General features: G+C 39.6%; 1 protein-coding gene across 17 annotated transcripts in view; it reads left to right on the top strand.

Annotated features, from left to right (window-relative positions):
- LOC133485634 (regulating synaptic membrane exocytosis protein 1-like) overlaps positions 1–16,776 on the top strand; it is a 109,013-nt gene that overhangs the window by 67,130 nt on the left and 25,107 nt on the right. For 7 of the 17 annotated variants that reach the window (XM_061789648.1, XM_061789650.1, XM_061789651.1 and 4 more), the window contains 9 exons: positions 371–542; positions 730–883; positions 1,178–1,231; positions 4,196–4,358; positions 4,816–4,920; positions 5,397–5,456; positions 7,797–7,886; positions 8,997–9,080; positions 10,373–10,438. In XM_061789648.1, the coding sequence (XP_061645632.1) occupies positions 371–542; positions 730–883; positions 1,178–1,231; positions 4,196–4,358; positions 4,816–4,920; positions 5,397–5,456; positions 7,797–7,886; positions 8,997–9,080; positions 10,373–10,438 (948 nt within the window). Of the gene's footprint in view, positions 1–370; positions 543–729; positions 884–1,177; positions 1,232–4,195; positions 4,359–4,815; positions 4,921–5,396; positions 5,457–6,479; positions 6,558–7,796; positions 7,887–8,996; positions 9,081–10,372; positions 10,439–16,776 lie in introns of all 17 variants that reach the window. The other 10 variants (XM_061789664.1, XM_061789654.1, XM_061789665.1 and 7 more) reach the window with 8 other exon arrangements.

Here is a 16,776-nt window from a genome sequence, read left to right as displayed (position 1 = left end):
ACAATAAAGATATGAATTACACGCAGAACATTTGAATGTTTTGCAATATGTTTAACTTTACCACAGGGAGAAATTTGTCTGATCTGATTTGTTAATGTATTAAAACAAATCGGCAAAAAATCTGTTTTGAAAAGGGCTAATATTGACCGATTGAATTGGTCGGGCCCTACTATGTCCACAAAAATGATTTTTTTAACATATTGAAAGTTTGGGGTTTGCTCGAGTCCTTGGAATGAATTATGTAACTCAATACGATGCTTCCACACTCTCCTTGTCGGCACAGCACCGCACATTGTCTTTAATCATCAACGTTGGAGTTTGCTGGACACATAAAAATCTTAAAATTTGTGTTTGAATGTGGTTGAAATAGTGACAAGAGTAAACGCAGGACAAAAGCACTGAAGAAGACCTGCGAACCCAAGTGGAACCAAACATTCCTCTACACTCATATCCATCGTAGGGATTTTCGTAACCATATGCTGGAGCTGACTGTGTGGGACCAGCCCAGGTCACTGGAGGAGGACAGCATCTTTATGGGAGAAGTAATATATACACTCACAGGCACACAGGCACACATAGCACTATGTGCTTGAATTTTTAGGTCAAGAAATAAGAATTACATGGAGCAGCAGTTATTCAAGTATTAACTTTATTTGAAGTAAAAACACATTTTGATTGTTTTAAAATCAATAATTTGTCTTATTTAGAGTGAAAACTGTGACTTGACAGATCCTCATAGAGCTGGAGACAGCCTTACTGGACGACAAGCCACACTGGTATCCCCTCCAAACGCATGACGTCTCATCCATACCGCTCCCCCGACCTTCTCCGTATCTGCCTCGTCGACACATACACACGGACAACCCTGCCAGGAAGCTGCAGCGTAAGTATTGCATGCCTGTGTCTATACGTGTACTTAATTCTGAGTGTTTTTTAAGCTCTGTCAAATCTTCTGTGTGTGTATGCGTGCACTGGGAAATACACTTTTTTTTTTTTTTTTTTTTTTAAATCAGTCATCGGCTTTGTATAACATACTCTATGTCAACGTTAATGTCTGCTTTTACTTACCTTCCCTAATACTTTATGTGTACTGGAATGTGTGCATGCCTGTTTGTGTGTCTGTGTGTGCGTGTGTGTGTGTGTGTGTTTGTGTACGTGTGTGCCTGTGTGTATGTAGGTTCACAGCGTGTAACAGAGCCTGAATTTGAGGGTACAGCTGTAGTTTCTAAAGGTGGGTGGGGATTGTTTCCTTGTACAATGCAATGTTTCAGACATTTGTTTTTGTGTAGTCTTTTTTTGTATGCTCATAAATGGAATGAAAAGTCAGGGAAAATTATATCGAACATAAAATACAAACACTCATCACGTGACCATATAACACTTTCACCTGTAAACTGCAATGTTGTAGACTGTATGCTAATTCCGTCCGTGCTGAAGCTCCCACAATGATTCGCGTTGTAAAACAAACAGATCTGGAACTACATTCTCACAAACGTAATATGTAGTTCTCATATTTGAGAATATTTCTCTACAACAGTCAAAACATTTGAACTACTTGGAGTAGCTGACTGAAAAACTCATCACATTACTTTTGTGTACTGGTTATGGGTAGAAGACGTGAGTCAGGAACATTTGCACAGAATATTGGTATGAAATCTTCAAAATTTTCAAAGTTTGCTGTTGATACAATTGTTGATAGTGAAAACTGATAACTGCAGAGCGTCCTTTGAGAAGACAAAAGCAACAGAGATTTTTTTTGTTGGTTTCAGTGTGTCAAAGCAAGAAAGAAGCTTATAAATGAAGGCAACCCTAAAAGATTGGTGTGGATATTATCATTGCACCAGTTTGATCAGAACATTGGTTCAGTAAAACAAAAACAAAACAAAACGCAAAGAACTACACTGAAAGCTTTTCGTGATGAAAAATGTTACCACCATCATGTCACCTTGCAACTTTTTCTGAAAAGTTCCAGTTTTTTCGAAACACCTTAGATCAACTCTTTCCCAGATGGGCTTGAGAAACAAACTGTTTTGTAAAACAAACCATCTGGTGTGTCTGGATAGGTATAAATGGGAAGGGAAAATGGTAGACCCACTTAAAGAGAAACTAGTGGGCCATTGCTGGCTTTGAGGTATTGCACTGTTGGAAATGAAGCCAGGGACCTTGGGATCAAAACAAAGCCCAGCAAGAATGCACATATGCCTTCAAGGCTGATCACTCGCTTTATTTCTAATTTTATCTTCAGATCATGTTCAGATGTTTTATTCTTATTTTAAAATATAGAACACAGTGCTGAAAATACCACTCTTCAGTTCTGTTAAATGTTTGCTTATTGCTAACATATTTCCATATGCACTTTCCTCCAAAATAATTGGAACATAGTGTCTTATTTCTTAGTTTTGCTGAAATTACATTTGACATCAAAAGATGAACAGGAGACAAGATATCAATATCTCAGCTTTTACAGTAGTACCAGGTATTTATATCTGGATCTGATTTCCAACATACTCAAAATGAAACAGCATTTTTTTCTTTTTTTGGGGTGAGAGTATTGTAACAGGCTAGAGTGAACATTTGTGATCCATTTTTAAAGTTTTCACTACAGCACATTTGGAGTGTTTGTTTTGAGGGTTACTACCTTCAGTCTCCTTTTTAGCAGGGAAAATTCAAACTCAGTGGGGTTTAAGTCTTGGGATTTACTTGGCCAGTTGAAAACCTGCCACTTGGTGCCCCTTAACTCCTTTGTGGTTTTATCAGTGTGTTTTGTGCCTCCGTTTATGACAGTCTCCATTGCTGCGGTTGCGGCACTAGCCTACACTAATGCAGTAATAAAGTCATAATTTCTGTAAATAATTCTATGAAAAGCACTTGCAGGACATCAGTAGATAACAAACAATTGAAAAACAGTATTGTGGGAACTGAGCGTGCCTTCTTGTCCCGCGCGACAATGTATTCTTTGCGTGCTGTAACCTCGAAGCATCTTGATGTCGTAAAACAAGGACTAGTACTGTACATCATCAATAAAGATTAGAGAGCCCGTCCCAGAAGAAGCCCCGCAAGCGCAAGCCAAGTCAATGTTTCACACATGAGCTTTTATATTTGGCATCATCAGTATATCTTTTTTTTACCCACAAAGCTTTAGCCTTTCCATCACTTTGGTCTTCATCTCGTCAGTCCTTAAAACTTTTTTCCCCCACATTTTTTTTTTTTGCTCATCTCTGTGGTTTTTGCAAATTCCATCCTGGCCCTTCTATTATTCTTGTTAATTATTGGTTTGCATCTGTACTTTGTTCTTGACCTTCACTCCATCCCTTTGCAGGTTGTTTCTGAGGTCACAAAGTTGTTTTAGGATCTTTTTTTTTACAGCTTTCAAACTGTTTTTGTTATCAAGAGCTGTCATTTTCCTTGGTCTAGTCATTTAATAGCTCTTATTTAGTACACCAATGGTTTATTTCTTCTACAGGACATTCCAGATGGTTGTATTGGCTATGGCCAATTTAGTGCTATGGTTCGAATAGATTTGTCATTTTCAGCTTCACAAGTCATTGTTTTTCACCCATTGATAGCTCTCTGTTGTTTTGTCTTGTTAGTTACAGAAGTATAAATGTTGTCTTTTCAGACAAAACCCCAATCTGAAACTGAGCGTAGAGATTTCACGCAATTTATGGTTGGAAGAATTAATTTAATAGGACTCACTCGGACAATGAAATACTGTACATCAGTCAGTCGTTATTCACATAGTCACACAATTGTCCAAAACCTTTTCTCACACGAAAAGTGGGTTGGTTCAAACCCGGGATGCTACCTTCTCAGTTCGGATCAGACCAGAATGATATCTAAAATGTGGATATATTGACTCCAATTCGTCTTTTGATCCAGATATACTTAGTCTACATAAAAAATAAATTCATTCGGAGGGCAGCGTATATGGTATATGACTAGATTTCATAAGTAACAGTCTACAACATTTCCAGTTTCTGCTGGTATAATGGTCATGTGTCCCAATACCTCTATCCATATATTGCATTTTGTAGTAAAAAAAAAAAAAGACTTCCCTAAATCAAAATCAAGTGTGTAAATGGTCTGAAAAACTATTGGATGCACAGTGTTTGGAATTTCCATTCCCTTTACTTGTGAATGAATTGTTTGTGTGTATCAATATGCGTTTACATGCAACATCACTGGCACCCAGCAGCAGAGGGACGTGGCAGGGAGCATCAACGAGAGCCCACGTCCACCCTGGAGGTGCCCGAGCACCAGAGGACGCCGTCACATCACATACGTTCTCGCTCAGTATCCCCCCACCGCGAGGAGCAGGGATTTATGCGGTCCCGACCAGCCAATGTACCTGCACAGAGGTGAAAAGTTAGATGACTGATGATGTATTATTGCATTTAAAGGGGCAATGCAGTGGCTTCTAAAGTGTAGCATAACACATTGATCGGCTTCATGGTTATTCCAATCAATTCCGTGTCTGCTTTGAAAAAGTGTTTTTCTTTTATATCCTGAAAAATAATGATATTCAGCAGTTTCCATTGGGTGCTACAGTCCGGTTGAATAAACATATAGAAAAGGAAAAATCTAAAAATGGCACATGATAGTGCTTGAGAGAGGAGGCGTGTTGGAAACCAACAAACTGAGGCCATCCCCAAATGAAATGGCTGACTACTCGGGAACTCATTGTGCTGCCAGCTCTGCTTTTACAGTCTGAGCCAAATGAGCCTAGCCAAGAATTGTCTGCCAAATTGCTTCACCACTACAGTGACATAAGACATTTCCGTCTTTATTGATATATTTATTGTCTTTCTTTTTCAGGAGTCTAGACGATGAGCTTTCGCACTCTAGGCGTTCTCGTTCTCCGACCCGCTACTATGACTCTGCAAGAGGTCGCCACAAGGATCAGGAATACCTGGATGACAGGTATTATCCTTGAATTTGCATCTGTCCTATCCTCGTATGTTCACTTATTGTGTTATTTGTATTTTGGGCAATACTGACTGCTTAACTGTACGCAGTGCTGGAAAGTGGAAAAACATTTGAATGTATGAATGTCATTGCTGGTGAAACCACATTCTATGAGTTATGTAAAATTATCAAAATGGTTGTTTGTTTGTTTTTTGGGGGGGGGGGATTTTTGGGAAGCAAATGTCTCATTTTCATTGTTGGTTTGGACTTCGAACAGGGGTTGGTGCTGTAGCCTCCTGATTAGTTGTTTGTAAAGCTGTGCAGTGTACCTTGTGTGTTTTGCCGTGCGAGTGTGCGTTTATGTACTGTTTGTGCATTTGTGTTGGTGCATAGCGTCCTCTTGGTCCAATTCACTCTCTTCTCCCTTTACTCTCCTGTTTTGGGGAATTGTTGCTTTCCTCATGTGTCATCCATCACCATGTTTACCCCAGTGAGGTCATCATGATCCACCAATCAATGCGAGGCAAAAGTGCTGAGTGCATCCACTTCAGGTAACTTGGCCAAAAATGTCATATTCATATTATTCATATTCATTACTATGTGCTTCTGGGTGTGAATTTCTGACTCAGAAATTGTACCTGGAGAGTATTTCCATGAATGTTTATGATAGTTTAAAATACATATGTTGGAATAACTGAATCTCACTCAGAACAATTTCCTATTGTTGAAAAAGAAGATATAAAGTTTAGCCCAGTAAAAAAGACAATCATATCTATTTTCCATGCAATATTAATACATTGGTAATGTTTACTGCTAAGTTGCACAATAATGGATAAATGTTTTGAGAGAACTGTGTCAAAAGAACACATTAGTGGATCATATGTATGCAATAAGCTTGCAATGCTGCCTGTGATCCACAAGAGGACACTACAGGACGATGATTATTGTTACGTATAGTCATGAGTGACTCAAGAGTTTGCTTTACGAGTTTATAAAATGTTTTCATTTTACATCGGAAAAAAACATATTAAGCAACAAAGTCAATATTTACAATGTTAACTGTTCTTCAGATTTTTAAGTTTGGTCAGGCATACCATTTTTTTTTTTTTGTAAAAGAAAAAAAAATTATTGCAACAATATCCAAGCACTGTGATTTAAAAAAAAAGAAAAGAAAACTGAAGCAGTACCAAAAATTTGAGCGCAGGCACGGGAGAACATGCAAACTCAAGTGACATTTCAGCCATTTTTATATACTTGCTCAATTGGTATGCGTATGCCGTATTTCTTATCGACTACAGCATTTTATTTATATACAGTACAATAACTAACAGAACTAAACAATAAAATCCGCTATAGTGCACTAAATTTCTAAATGTCGAAATCATCTGTCATTTGCGGTGCTTTATACCACAACATACTCAACTGCATAAATTCACTGGTTAACTTTCCTCTTCATTTACCCTGTGGATCTCTACTGTCTGTCCAAAACAACTGCACACTTCTTTTTTCCTTCCCTTCTCCTACAATCTTGTCCATTTGGTTGCTTCTGTCTCTGGCATGCATGCACAATTCAGGAGATCAACTAGGGACAGTCAAACACTCCCACTCAAGATGCCACTTTTATTCAGCAATACCCACAGTAACATGAGGAGGTAGGTATAAGGGTTTAATATGCTTCAAACAAACGTCATATATTCACTCGAGTCACATGAGTCAGACTAGGACTTGGGACTTGCTAGTCAAATCCATGACAGATTTGATTTGACTTTGACTTCACTTTAAAACCCACAAAGAAATGTATGCTATGTTAATAACTCCACAGTTTAGCTCACTTATAGCTGGTCAAACATTAACTAAGATTCATGTCGGGTAGAGGTTTAAGTGAGAAGATGAAGAAAGAGACAAGACGGAGACTGTTTTGGGACCATTGCAAAATGTGACTGTGAATCTGTTAGCACAGCTAATGAACGGAAGTACTGATCGTGAGTGCAATGTGGCCAATGAATAAATGTTGTAACTGAGCAAGATCGTATGACTTGCCGAACCCAAGTATTGAATTGACTCGAATTGACTGAAGATTACTGGCGACTCGACTTGAATTGCTCGATTTTTATCACAGTAACTTGGGACTTGCTTGAAACTTGAAGATTAAGACTTGACACTTACGACCTGCGCATACATTATGTGACTTATGCGACAAAATGTGTTTTCAAACCAACTCTTTTACGAGACGCCCTCAGGTGTGGCCATATTTTCATGATTTGATGACAATCTATTGTATATAAGTAATGTAAATCGTCAATTCGACTACATTCCTTTGTTTGAAGCATATGGACAAACTTTGTGGTGTTACACTGATGATTTTATCAATCCATCAGTAGTTTATCCCTTTGTGAGAGTAATACCAAATAGTTGCTGTTACTTTAATTAATGGGGAAAAAAATTGAGAAATTGATTTGGTCTGAGAGATCCTCACTTTTTTTCGGTCTCCTATTAGATTTAATTGAATCTGTTCTAATTTTGCTTGCAATGCATGCTGTTGTGGAAAATGTGCTGTGATCACTAGCATTGTACCGTGCCGGCATGTCAAAAGCTAAGCTAAAGCAAGCGCTTTTCTAGAATCCCGCCCTGGTAAAACTCGTCACTCGTCGCACAGGACTTTTGGTAACTCAGGTTATAACACCTTAATGACATACCACTCATTGTGCCCTGCAGCCAGGCATGGCTTCGTTATCAGACGTATCATTTTGTGAATCCAACCAGACTTTCTTTTCAAGTAAGTTTTGTGTTTGTCCATTGTTTTTCACTTTGTGGTTGACCTCTTGCCCTGTCTCTCCTCTCCATCCTCCTCTTCCTCCATTGGATGGCATGTTGTGCTGTGATGCCTCTAGTGATCTTCAGCCTTCTCTGGACAGGGTTAGGAGTGCTAGCACCAACTGTCTGACTCCAGATAATCATGCCCCCACACCTGAGTTGGAAAGGTACCATGCTTTGTATCCAACACCCTCCTGTAGTGCTACTGTAGTCCCTATTTGCCTTTGGTATTGCGCTCTTGCACTTTTCCCCACCTTTAAATAACATTTTGCTTCACCCTCAGAACACCTCAAGGCACTCACTGTAGACCAGTTTTCCTTTGTCTTCACAGCTGTTTAATATGAACACTTTTTTCCCCATTAAAATGATTTGGACGGTAAGATATCTTTGAGCCACTAAGTTAAGAGTTTCTACTTGCGACTGTAAAAGACAATTGAGTTTCTTGTTTTGAACACCTCAAGCTCTTAATTCTTCTTCTGGTCTGATTCACTTCACCAGTCGCACAGTCCTAATACTCTACCCTGCTTATGTGCGCTCAGCAAAGATTGACTGTCAGTAATTTGTGTCAACAGCACTCCTTTATCAAAACCAGTTTAATTTGTCTGCTTGGTGAGACTGAGTTGTGTCACTAGCATGTATTGCTATTCTAAACAATTGCTGTTGTTTGTGTCTAGTATCCGTAGTGTGAACCGTGAGCCATGAATGGGTTTCTTGTTTCTGTCATGTACTGTAGTAATGCCTCTGCAGTATAAAAGAAGAAGAAACTGTATACTGGCGGAGAGTAGTTTGTCAAACACAGATATTCCTAAAACAGTGTAAATTACATAGATTTAAAAAACACAAACAAAAAACATTGAGGAGATTTTGATTTCACGACTGTACAGCAAAACCGAAAGCAAGGAGAGAATTGGGAATACGACTGTCTTTGCTTCCCTCTAGTGGTGAAAAATAAACGCATGCAACTTTACTCTATTGTTTTTTTTTGTTTGTTTGGTTTTTTTTCAAATAAATTATTATCCAGATGAAATGCAATTGATAAACTAAATTATGCATTTGTTGTTGTTTTTTTGAATGATGTACTGTAGTAATAAATCATTGCAAACAGCAACTGCAATAATAAAGCCTGTTCAATTCATAGCTATCTCTCTGACAGCTATCACATTATCACATTATTTGACAGACTGTCTGTAAAGTTGGACTTGAATATATGAGTGAATACAAGAATCCATTTTTTTTTTTTTTTTAGTGAAGTTATTTGTTTCCCTGTGCACACATAGAAAATCATTGTACCATTCCTTGCCAAGGAGACGTCCTACCAGCCCCAGGATTTTTATCCAACATGCTTCCCCTGAAGATGACAGGTACCCTTTTGTGGACCCGTGACCTCACTCTCCTGAGCTTGACATGTGACACCACTGAGTACCAACTTCAAAACCTTTATTTTGCAACTTGAGAAAAGCTTCCATGCACACAGTTAATTTATTTATGACCCCAACCCTCCAATCCGCCACCCTTAGTTTCATTTCTTCTCTCAAACTGCAATTCATGGGTTCACATTGGTTTTATTTATGTGCAAGCAGATGCCAAACTCTACCTTGTGTGTGCGTGTGTTTAACACCGATCTTTTGAAGAGTTTGGATCCCATTTTTTTATATTTTGGATGAGCTAGTATAAATATTCCTAATCTAACTTTTAATTGATGAGAATTATGAGTAGAAAGTGATTTTATCTTGTGTGAAATAAAGCACTGACATACTTAGTAATTACAATAAATAGCTTCTTTATATTTGAACACACAGGATAAAATCACAAACTATTCTTTTGCTGGCTCTCGCTCTAATCCTAAATCACTGGTACTCTGTGGTTATCACTTTGGCACACTGACTGTGGGATACAAAATGGAACTTGTGAGAATAACAAGTCAATATATAGACATGTTCTACAGTTTGTCACTTTTGTGCATCTTTGCCAAGAGTGGTAGTAATGGTTTGTGTTCCTGGTTGTGGATAGTGTTGAAATTATTTGGTCTTGTTAGTTTTGTATTGTTTCCGTCCCTTGTTAAGCTTCAGCTTGTGCTCATTTTTAAATTGCGGTAGCTTGGACTGCTTTGGTGTGAAATCCTGCGCCGTTGTGTTTGCTTCTTGCAGTGACAAAGTATTTGTTGTTGTTGTTGATGGTGGTGGTGGTGGTGCTGTTGTTCTGGTAATTGCATTTGCAGCTTCTATGTGCTCAACTTCTTTGTTTCCAAGACCTATTCCTCAGCAATGGTTCATAATTTTCAATGGCATCAAGTTTGGATGTGTGTATGTGTGTGTTTTTAGTACAGTATTTTTTTGTTCTGTGGTGCCTGAAATTCCCGTCAGTAAGGTACACGGTATTTTGTTCAGGCATCTGCACACACGCGCGCACACACACACACACACACACACACTCACACACGTTTGTAACTGAGTCCTTTGTCTTCATATCACCCTCATAACACCCATCACATCTAATTAATATTCCGTGCCATAAAAATGTGAGGTCAATGATAGTCTCCTTAACTTATATATCCTTATTTTCATTCTCCATCTTGCTCTCCTCTCCATGCATCCATCTTTTCTTTTCTTTTTTTGTTCTGGTGTATCTCCTTTCCTCAACCGCCATTGTCCAGGCAGACTCAGACTCTCGATACACCTGAATGTCAGACACGTGGCAGGAAGCTGTTTGACAGTGGCAGGTAAGGCATGTACTGGATGCTCAGAACATGTTTACTAGCAGCCATATGAAACGAGGTCACGAAGAGCCTGATTTTAAAACAGCACCATCACCATATAATTGCCTCGAAACAATTAATAACAGCACTTTCTGTCCAATAACCGACATCTCATTTAGCCATCCATTGTATATACCACTTGTCATCATAAGTGTCACGGGTGAGCTGCAGGGAAATCCCAACTGACTTTGGCTACACCATAGCCATGTCACCAGCCAATAACAGAGCACAGCTAGACAAACAGTCATTTACACTTACAATGCCATGAAAAAGTATTTGCCCCCTTCTCAAATTCTTAATTTTTTGCTTAGTTTCCCCACTTTGTTTAAAACCATCAAACAATTGGAAATAAATATCTGACAAAGTTACCCATATAAACATAAAATGCAGATTTAAAATGGTGCTTTTATTCAATAAGGAAAACAAAAGCTTCAAAGCTCGCTGGCCCTGTGTGAAAAAATAATTGCCTCCTTAGCCTATTATTGGGTCGGGCCCCCCTCAGCAGCAACAACTGAAATCAGGCGTTTTCTATACTGGCAATGTGGAGATATTTGGGCCCACTTGCAGAATTGTGTTAATTCAGCAACACTGGAGGGTTTTCGAGCATGAACGGCCCTTTCAAGGTCATGCCACCTCAACACACCCTGTCAAACTCCTGAAGTTTGCACATGACACCACAGTCATCGGCCTCATCAAAGACGACACAACCTGGAGCTGAACACGCTCAAGACTGGAGAGATGATCGTGGACTTCCGGAGGCATCCTTCGCCACAGCTGCCCCTCACGCTGTCCAACTGCCTGTGTCAACCGTCGAGACCTTGAAGTTCCTGGGAATTACAGTCTCTCAGGACAGGAAGTGGGAGACCAACATCAACTCCATCCTCAAAAAGGCCCAGCAGAGGATGTACTTCCTGCGGCTTCTGAGGAAGGGAGCTGTTGAGGCAGTTCTACACAGGAGTAATCAAATCAGTCCTGTGTTCTTCCATCACAGTCTGGTTTGGTGCTGCGACAAAAAAAGACAAACTCCGACTGTAACAAAACTGCTGAAAAGATTGTCGGTACCCCCCTACCCACCCTTGAGGACTTGCACGCTGGGAGAACTAAGACAAGAGCATGCAACATCCTCTTGGACCCTCCATCTCCTGGTCATAACCTCTTCCAGCTCCTTCCTTCAGGTAGGCGCTACCGATCAATGCAAACTAAAACTAGCAGACATTCCAACAACTTCTTCCCTCTTGCCATTAACTTCTTAAACAGTTAACTTACAATTCCATTATAACATGCTGTCAATTTTGTCTTGAGATTGTAGTCACATCTCTGTCCGGTCAATTATACATTACTCGTGCACTCACTGTAGTAGTCTCGCCACACTGCAGTACTTGCATATCTGTTGTTGACCAATACTGGCCACTCATGTGCTGCACCATTTGCACAATTGACATTGTCCCAGATTATCGCACGACTAGTCACTTTAAACTGCATAAATTTCTTGAAGACTCTGCGCCATTTGCACAATGGTCACTGCACCTGACTACTGTCATTTCAAACTGCTCTAAATGCTAGAGGACTCAGCATCATTTTGCACAATTGTCAAAAAAATAAATAAAACATTGTACCGGCAATACCCCATATCCTGGTAACCTTTTATTGCTCAGTGACTGTGTCTTTATGTTTTTATGTCTCAAAAGTATTCTCTGTCAATTGACTGTCTATTGTTGTAATAGAAGAGACACATTCATTGTGTGTTTTTAACATACTTGGCAAATAAAGATCATTCTGATTCCCATTCTGATTCTGATTCAATCAGATAGAAGTCTGGACTTTGACAAGGCCACTTCAAAAGCTTCATTTTGTTTCTTTAAGCCTTAAGCCCTATTAATAATGTGTTACCTCACAAATAATACAACCCCAATTCCAGTGAAGTTGGGACGTTGTGTTAAACATGAATAAAAACAGAATACAATGATTTGCAAATCATGTTCAACCTATATTTAATTGAATACACTGCAAAGACAAGATATTTAATGCTCAAACTGATAAACTTTATTGTTTTTAGCAAATAATCATTAACTTGGAATTTTATGGCTGCAACACTTTCCAAAAAAGCTGGGACAGGGTCATGTGTACCACTGTGTTACATCACCTTTTCTTTTAACAATATTCAATAAACGTTTGGGAACTGAGGACACTAATTGTGTTGAAGCTTTGTAGGTGGAATTCGTTCCCATTCTTGCTTGATGTACAGCTTCAGCTGTTCAACAGTCCGGGATCTCATAATGCGCCACACATTTTCAATGGGAGACAGGTCTGGACTGCCAGTCTAGTACCCGCACTCTTTTAATACGAAGCCACGCTGTTGTAACACGTGCAGAATGTGCTTTGGTATTGTCTTGCTCAAATAAGTAGGGTCGTCCATGAAAAAGACATTGCTTTGATGGCAGCATATGTTTCTCCAAAACCTGTATGTACCTCGCAGCATTAATGGTGCCTTCACAGATGTGTAAGTTACCCATGCCATTGGCACTAACACGGCCCCATACCATCACACATACTAGCTTTTGAACTTTGTGTCCATAACAGTCCGGATGGTTCTTTTCCTCTTTGGCCCGGAGGACAAGACGTCCACAATTTCCAAAAACAATTTGAGATGTGGACTCGTCGGACCACAGAACACTTTTCCACTTTGCATCAGTCCATCTTAGATGAGCTCAGGGCCAGAGAAACTGGCAGCGTTTCTGGTGTTGTTGATAAATGGCTTTTGCTTTGCATAGTAGAGATTCAAGTTGCACTTACGGATGTAGCGCCGAACTCTATTTACTGACATTGGTTTTCTGAGCCCATGTAGTGATATCCTTTACACAGTGATGGAGTGTCGCCTGAGGGATCGAAGGTCACGGGCATTCAATGTTGGTTTTCGGCCCTGCCGCTTACATGCAGTGATTTCTCCAGAGTCTTTGAACCTTTTGATGATATTATGGACCGTAGATGATGAAATCTCTAAATTCCTTGCAATTGTATGTTGAGGAACATTGTCCTTAAACTGTTCAACTATTTTCTCACACACTTGTTCACAAAGAGGTGAACCTCACCCCATCTTTACTTGCGAATGACTGAGCAATTCAGGGAAGCTCCTTTTATGCCCAATCATGGCATCCAGTTGTTCCCAATTAGCCTGTTCACCCGTGGGATGTTCCAAACAGGTGTTTGATGAGCATTCCTCAATTTTCTCAGTCTTTTTTGCCACCTGTCCCAGCTTTTTTGGAACGTGTTGCAGCCATACAATTTTAAGTTAATGATTATTTGCTTAAAACAACAAAGTTTATCAGTTTGAACATTACATTTTTTGTATTTGTAGTGCATTCAATTAAATATAGGTTGAACATGATTTTCAAATCATTGTATTCTGTTTTTATTTTATTTATGTTTCACACAACGTCCCAACTTCTTTGGATTTGGGGTTGTATGTCCCAGCCACACATTATTCGACTGTTTCCTAGCAACAATTCCCTTTTTTCTGGAATGGAAAATTTTGATCGGCACCCCCCCCCCCCCCAGAGAAAGAGCGGTAAAATGTTCCCCCGAATTGCTGTGCCCACCACTCCAAAAGCTGTCTCGCTGGCATTGCAACTGCGCCTCAGCTTGAGGTCACAAACTGATGGCCAAACATTCTCCTTCAGGATTTTCTGGTAAACAGCAGAATCTGTGGTTCCATCAATCACAGCAATTCGTCCAGGTCCTGAAGGAGGACGCAGCTCCAGACCACAACAGGACTACCACCATGTTTGACTGTTGGAATGATGTTCTTTTTCCAAAATGCTATGTTACATTTATGCCAAATGTAACAAGACACACACCTTCCAAAAAGTTAAACTTTCGTCTCGTCAAACCATAGACTGCTTTTTCAAAGTCCTCACTAGGGTCGCGGGTATGCTGGCCCAGCTATTTCCGGGCAAGAGGCGGGGTACAACCTGAACTGGTCGCCAGCCAATCGCAGGATAGAAACAAACAACCAATAACACTCATATTCATACCTACGGGCAATTTAGAGTCTTCAATTAACCTACCATGCATGTTTTGGGATGTGGGAGGAAACTGGAGTACCCGCAGAAAACCCACGCAGGCACGGAGACAACATGCAAACTACACACAGGCAGGGCCGGGATTCTAACCCCGGTCCTCAGAACTGTGAGGCAGATGTGGTAACCAGTCGTCCACCATGCCGCCATCTTGGGAAATCCGTTTTTTTGTTGTTGTTTTTTGTTGTTTTGTTTGTTTGGGTCAGCAGTGGGCTTCGCAATGGAACTCAGCCATGGATCCCGTTTTTGCCCAGTCTCTCCCTTATAGTTGAGTCATGAAAACTGACCTCAACTGAAGCAAGGGAGGCCTGCAGTTCTTTAGATGTTGTCCTGGGTTTCTTTGTGACCTCCTGGATGAGTCCTCACTCTTGGGGTAATTTTTGTAAGCCGGTCACTCCTGGGAAGTTTCACCACTGTTCCATGTTTTCTTTATCTGTGGATATTGGCTCTCACTGTTGTTAACTGGTGTCCTGTATCTGATCTGTATAGATTGCAGGTAATCAGATTTGAGTATGTTCAGTGAAAATTAACTCAGCTTTCCCAAAAATGTGATTATTCACAGTTAATTCATGATTTAACAAGGTCGGAATTACTTTTTCTCACAGAACCAACTAGCTTTTAATTTTTTTCCCCTTAATAAATAAAATCATTGAAAAACGGCATTTTATATTTACTTGGATTATCTTTGTCTGGTATTTACATTTGTTTGATGATCTCGGACGTAGTAGGGAAACTGTGCAAATATTAATTTGAGAGAGGGCCAAATACTTTTTCATGCCACTGTATAATCACACCTATGGAAGTTGTTGTATCCCCAGAAAACCCTTGCATGCACATGGAAAACCAACACAAGTGATTCTGAGCCGGAATTTGAACCCAAAACCTCTCGACTGTTAGGCAGTAACCACTACAGCACAGTTCTGGCCATGCTTACCTCATCCATCCATCCATCCATTTTGTATTCCACATATTCGCATTAGGTTCATTGGTAAACCGCATACATTTTTAAAAATTATTATGCTGATTGGTTTCATTTTAACATTAACCAAATATACTGTAGGCATTAATACATCACCTTGTGTTTTATACCAACCTGACATGCCAAATCAAGTCAAGAAGTCAATTCTTCATTGTAAACTACAGTATGATTTTAATTTTGCATTATTTATAATCTTGTGTCATTTATGTGTATTCTATCTTTTGTCCTCTTCTTCATTTCCATATTTTTGTCTGAATTCTGTTTTGTGCACCATTCTATGTGTGTGCACCAGAGTAAAGCCTTGTCATGAACGGAACAGAGGACAGGACCCAAAATGCACGAATCCAATACAAATGGACAGTTTAAAAAATGAGAGGTTTAATAAATGAGCAGAGGTCGGTACACCGGCAGGCAATCCGAAAAGGCAACAGTATCCAAAAAAACGTGGGGCAAAGAGGCAAGGTCAATAATCAGAACAGGTCTTAGTCTTACTATGAGTCGGTGACGTGGAAACAAGAAATGTTGGAACGTGACAACAAGGTACAACGAACTGGCGACCAGAAAGAATGAGACAGGAGGCTAAATGCATGGGGTAATTATGGTAAACGAGGCACAGGTGGGGAAGATGCTCTCAGGAGCAGGTGTGTAGGAGACGGGGAAGACAACAACCCTAACCCACACCCATGACAAGCCTACCTCCATCTTAAGGTGCTGCTTCTACAGTCTTTTGGTAACGGGATTTTCCCCTTGAATAATTTAATGAGAAGAAAATGCCCTTTCATTTACTAAAGACATTGTTGTCGAATATATCATATGACATATCAAACCCAAATCTCCTCAGAATAATCTACTGTTCTGTTTGTGTGTTTAGTGTAAAGATGTTTGTCTGTCCCTCTGTCACCCAGTGAATGTATAAGCAGTAAAGATTTTGTCAGTGTAGTTGTCAATTGCATATTTTAAACTGTTTTATTGTTCATTTGTTTTATATGTATGTGTAAGAAGATGTACTGTACTTGCAAACAGAGTTTAAATATTTCCACTTTCATCCACAACTTTCACCTATACGTGTGTGTGTGTGTGTGTGTTTTGATCTCCAAAAATCTATTTTTGCTTTATTTGCTGAGCAACCTACACCTTTGCTTCTCCTGTGGCTTAAATGTTTTTGCCACATTTTCTCTGAATGTTTTTGTTGTTGTTTTCATCAAAAATGCAAAGACCCTTTCTAAAAAAAAATAATCTACTGTTCT

The sequence above is a fragment of the Phyllopteryx taeniolatus genome, chromosome 11, assembly GCF_024500385.1.
Source record: "Phyllopteryx taeniolatus isolate TA_2022b chromosome 11, UOR_Ptae_1.2, whole genome shotgun sequence".
Taxonomy (NCBI): Eukaryota; Metazoa; Chordata; class Actinopteri; order Syngnathiformes; family Syngnathidae; genus Phyllopteryx; species Phyllopteryx taeniolatus.
This window is presented reverse-complemented; position numbering and strand designations above follow the sequence as displayed.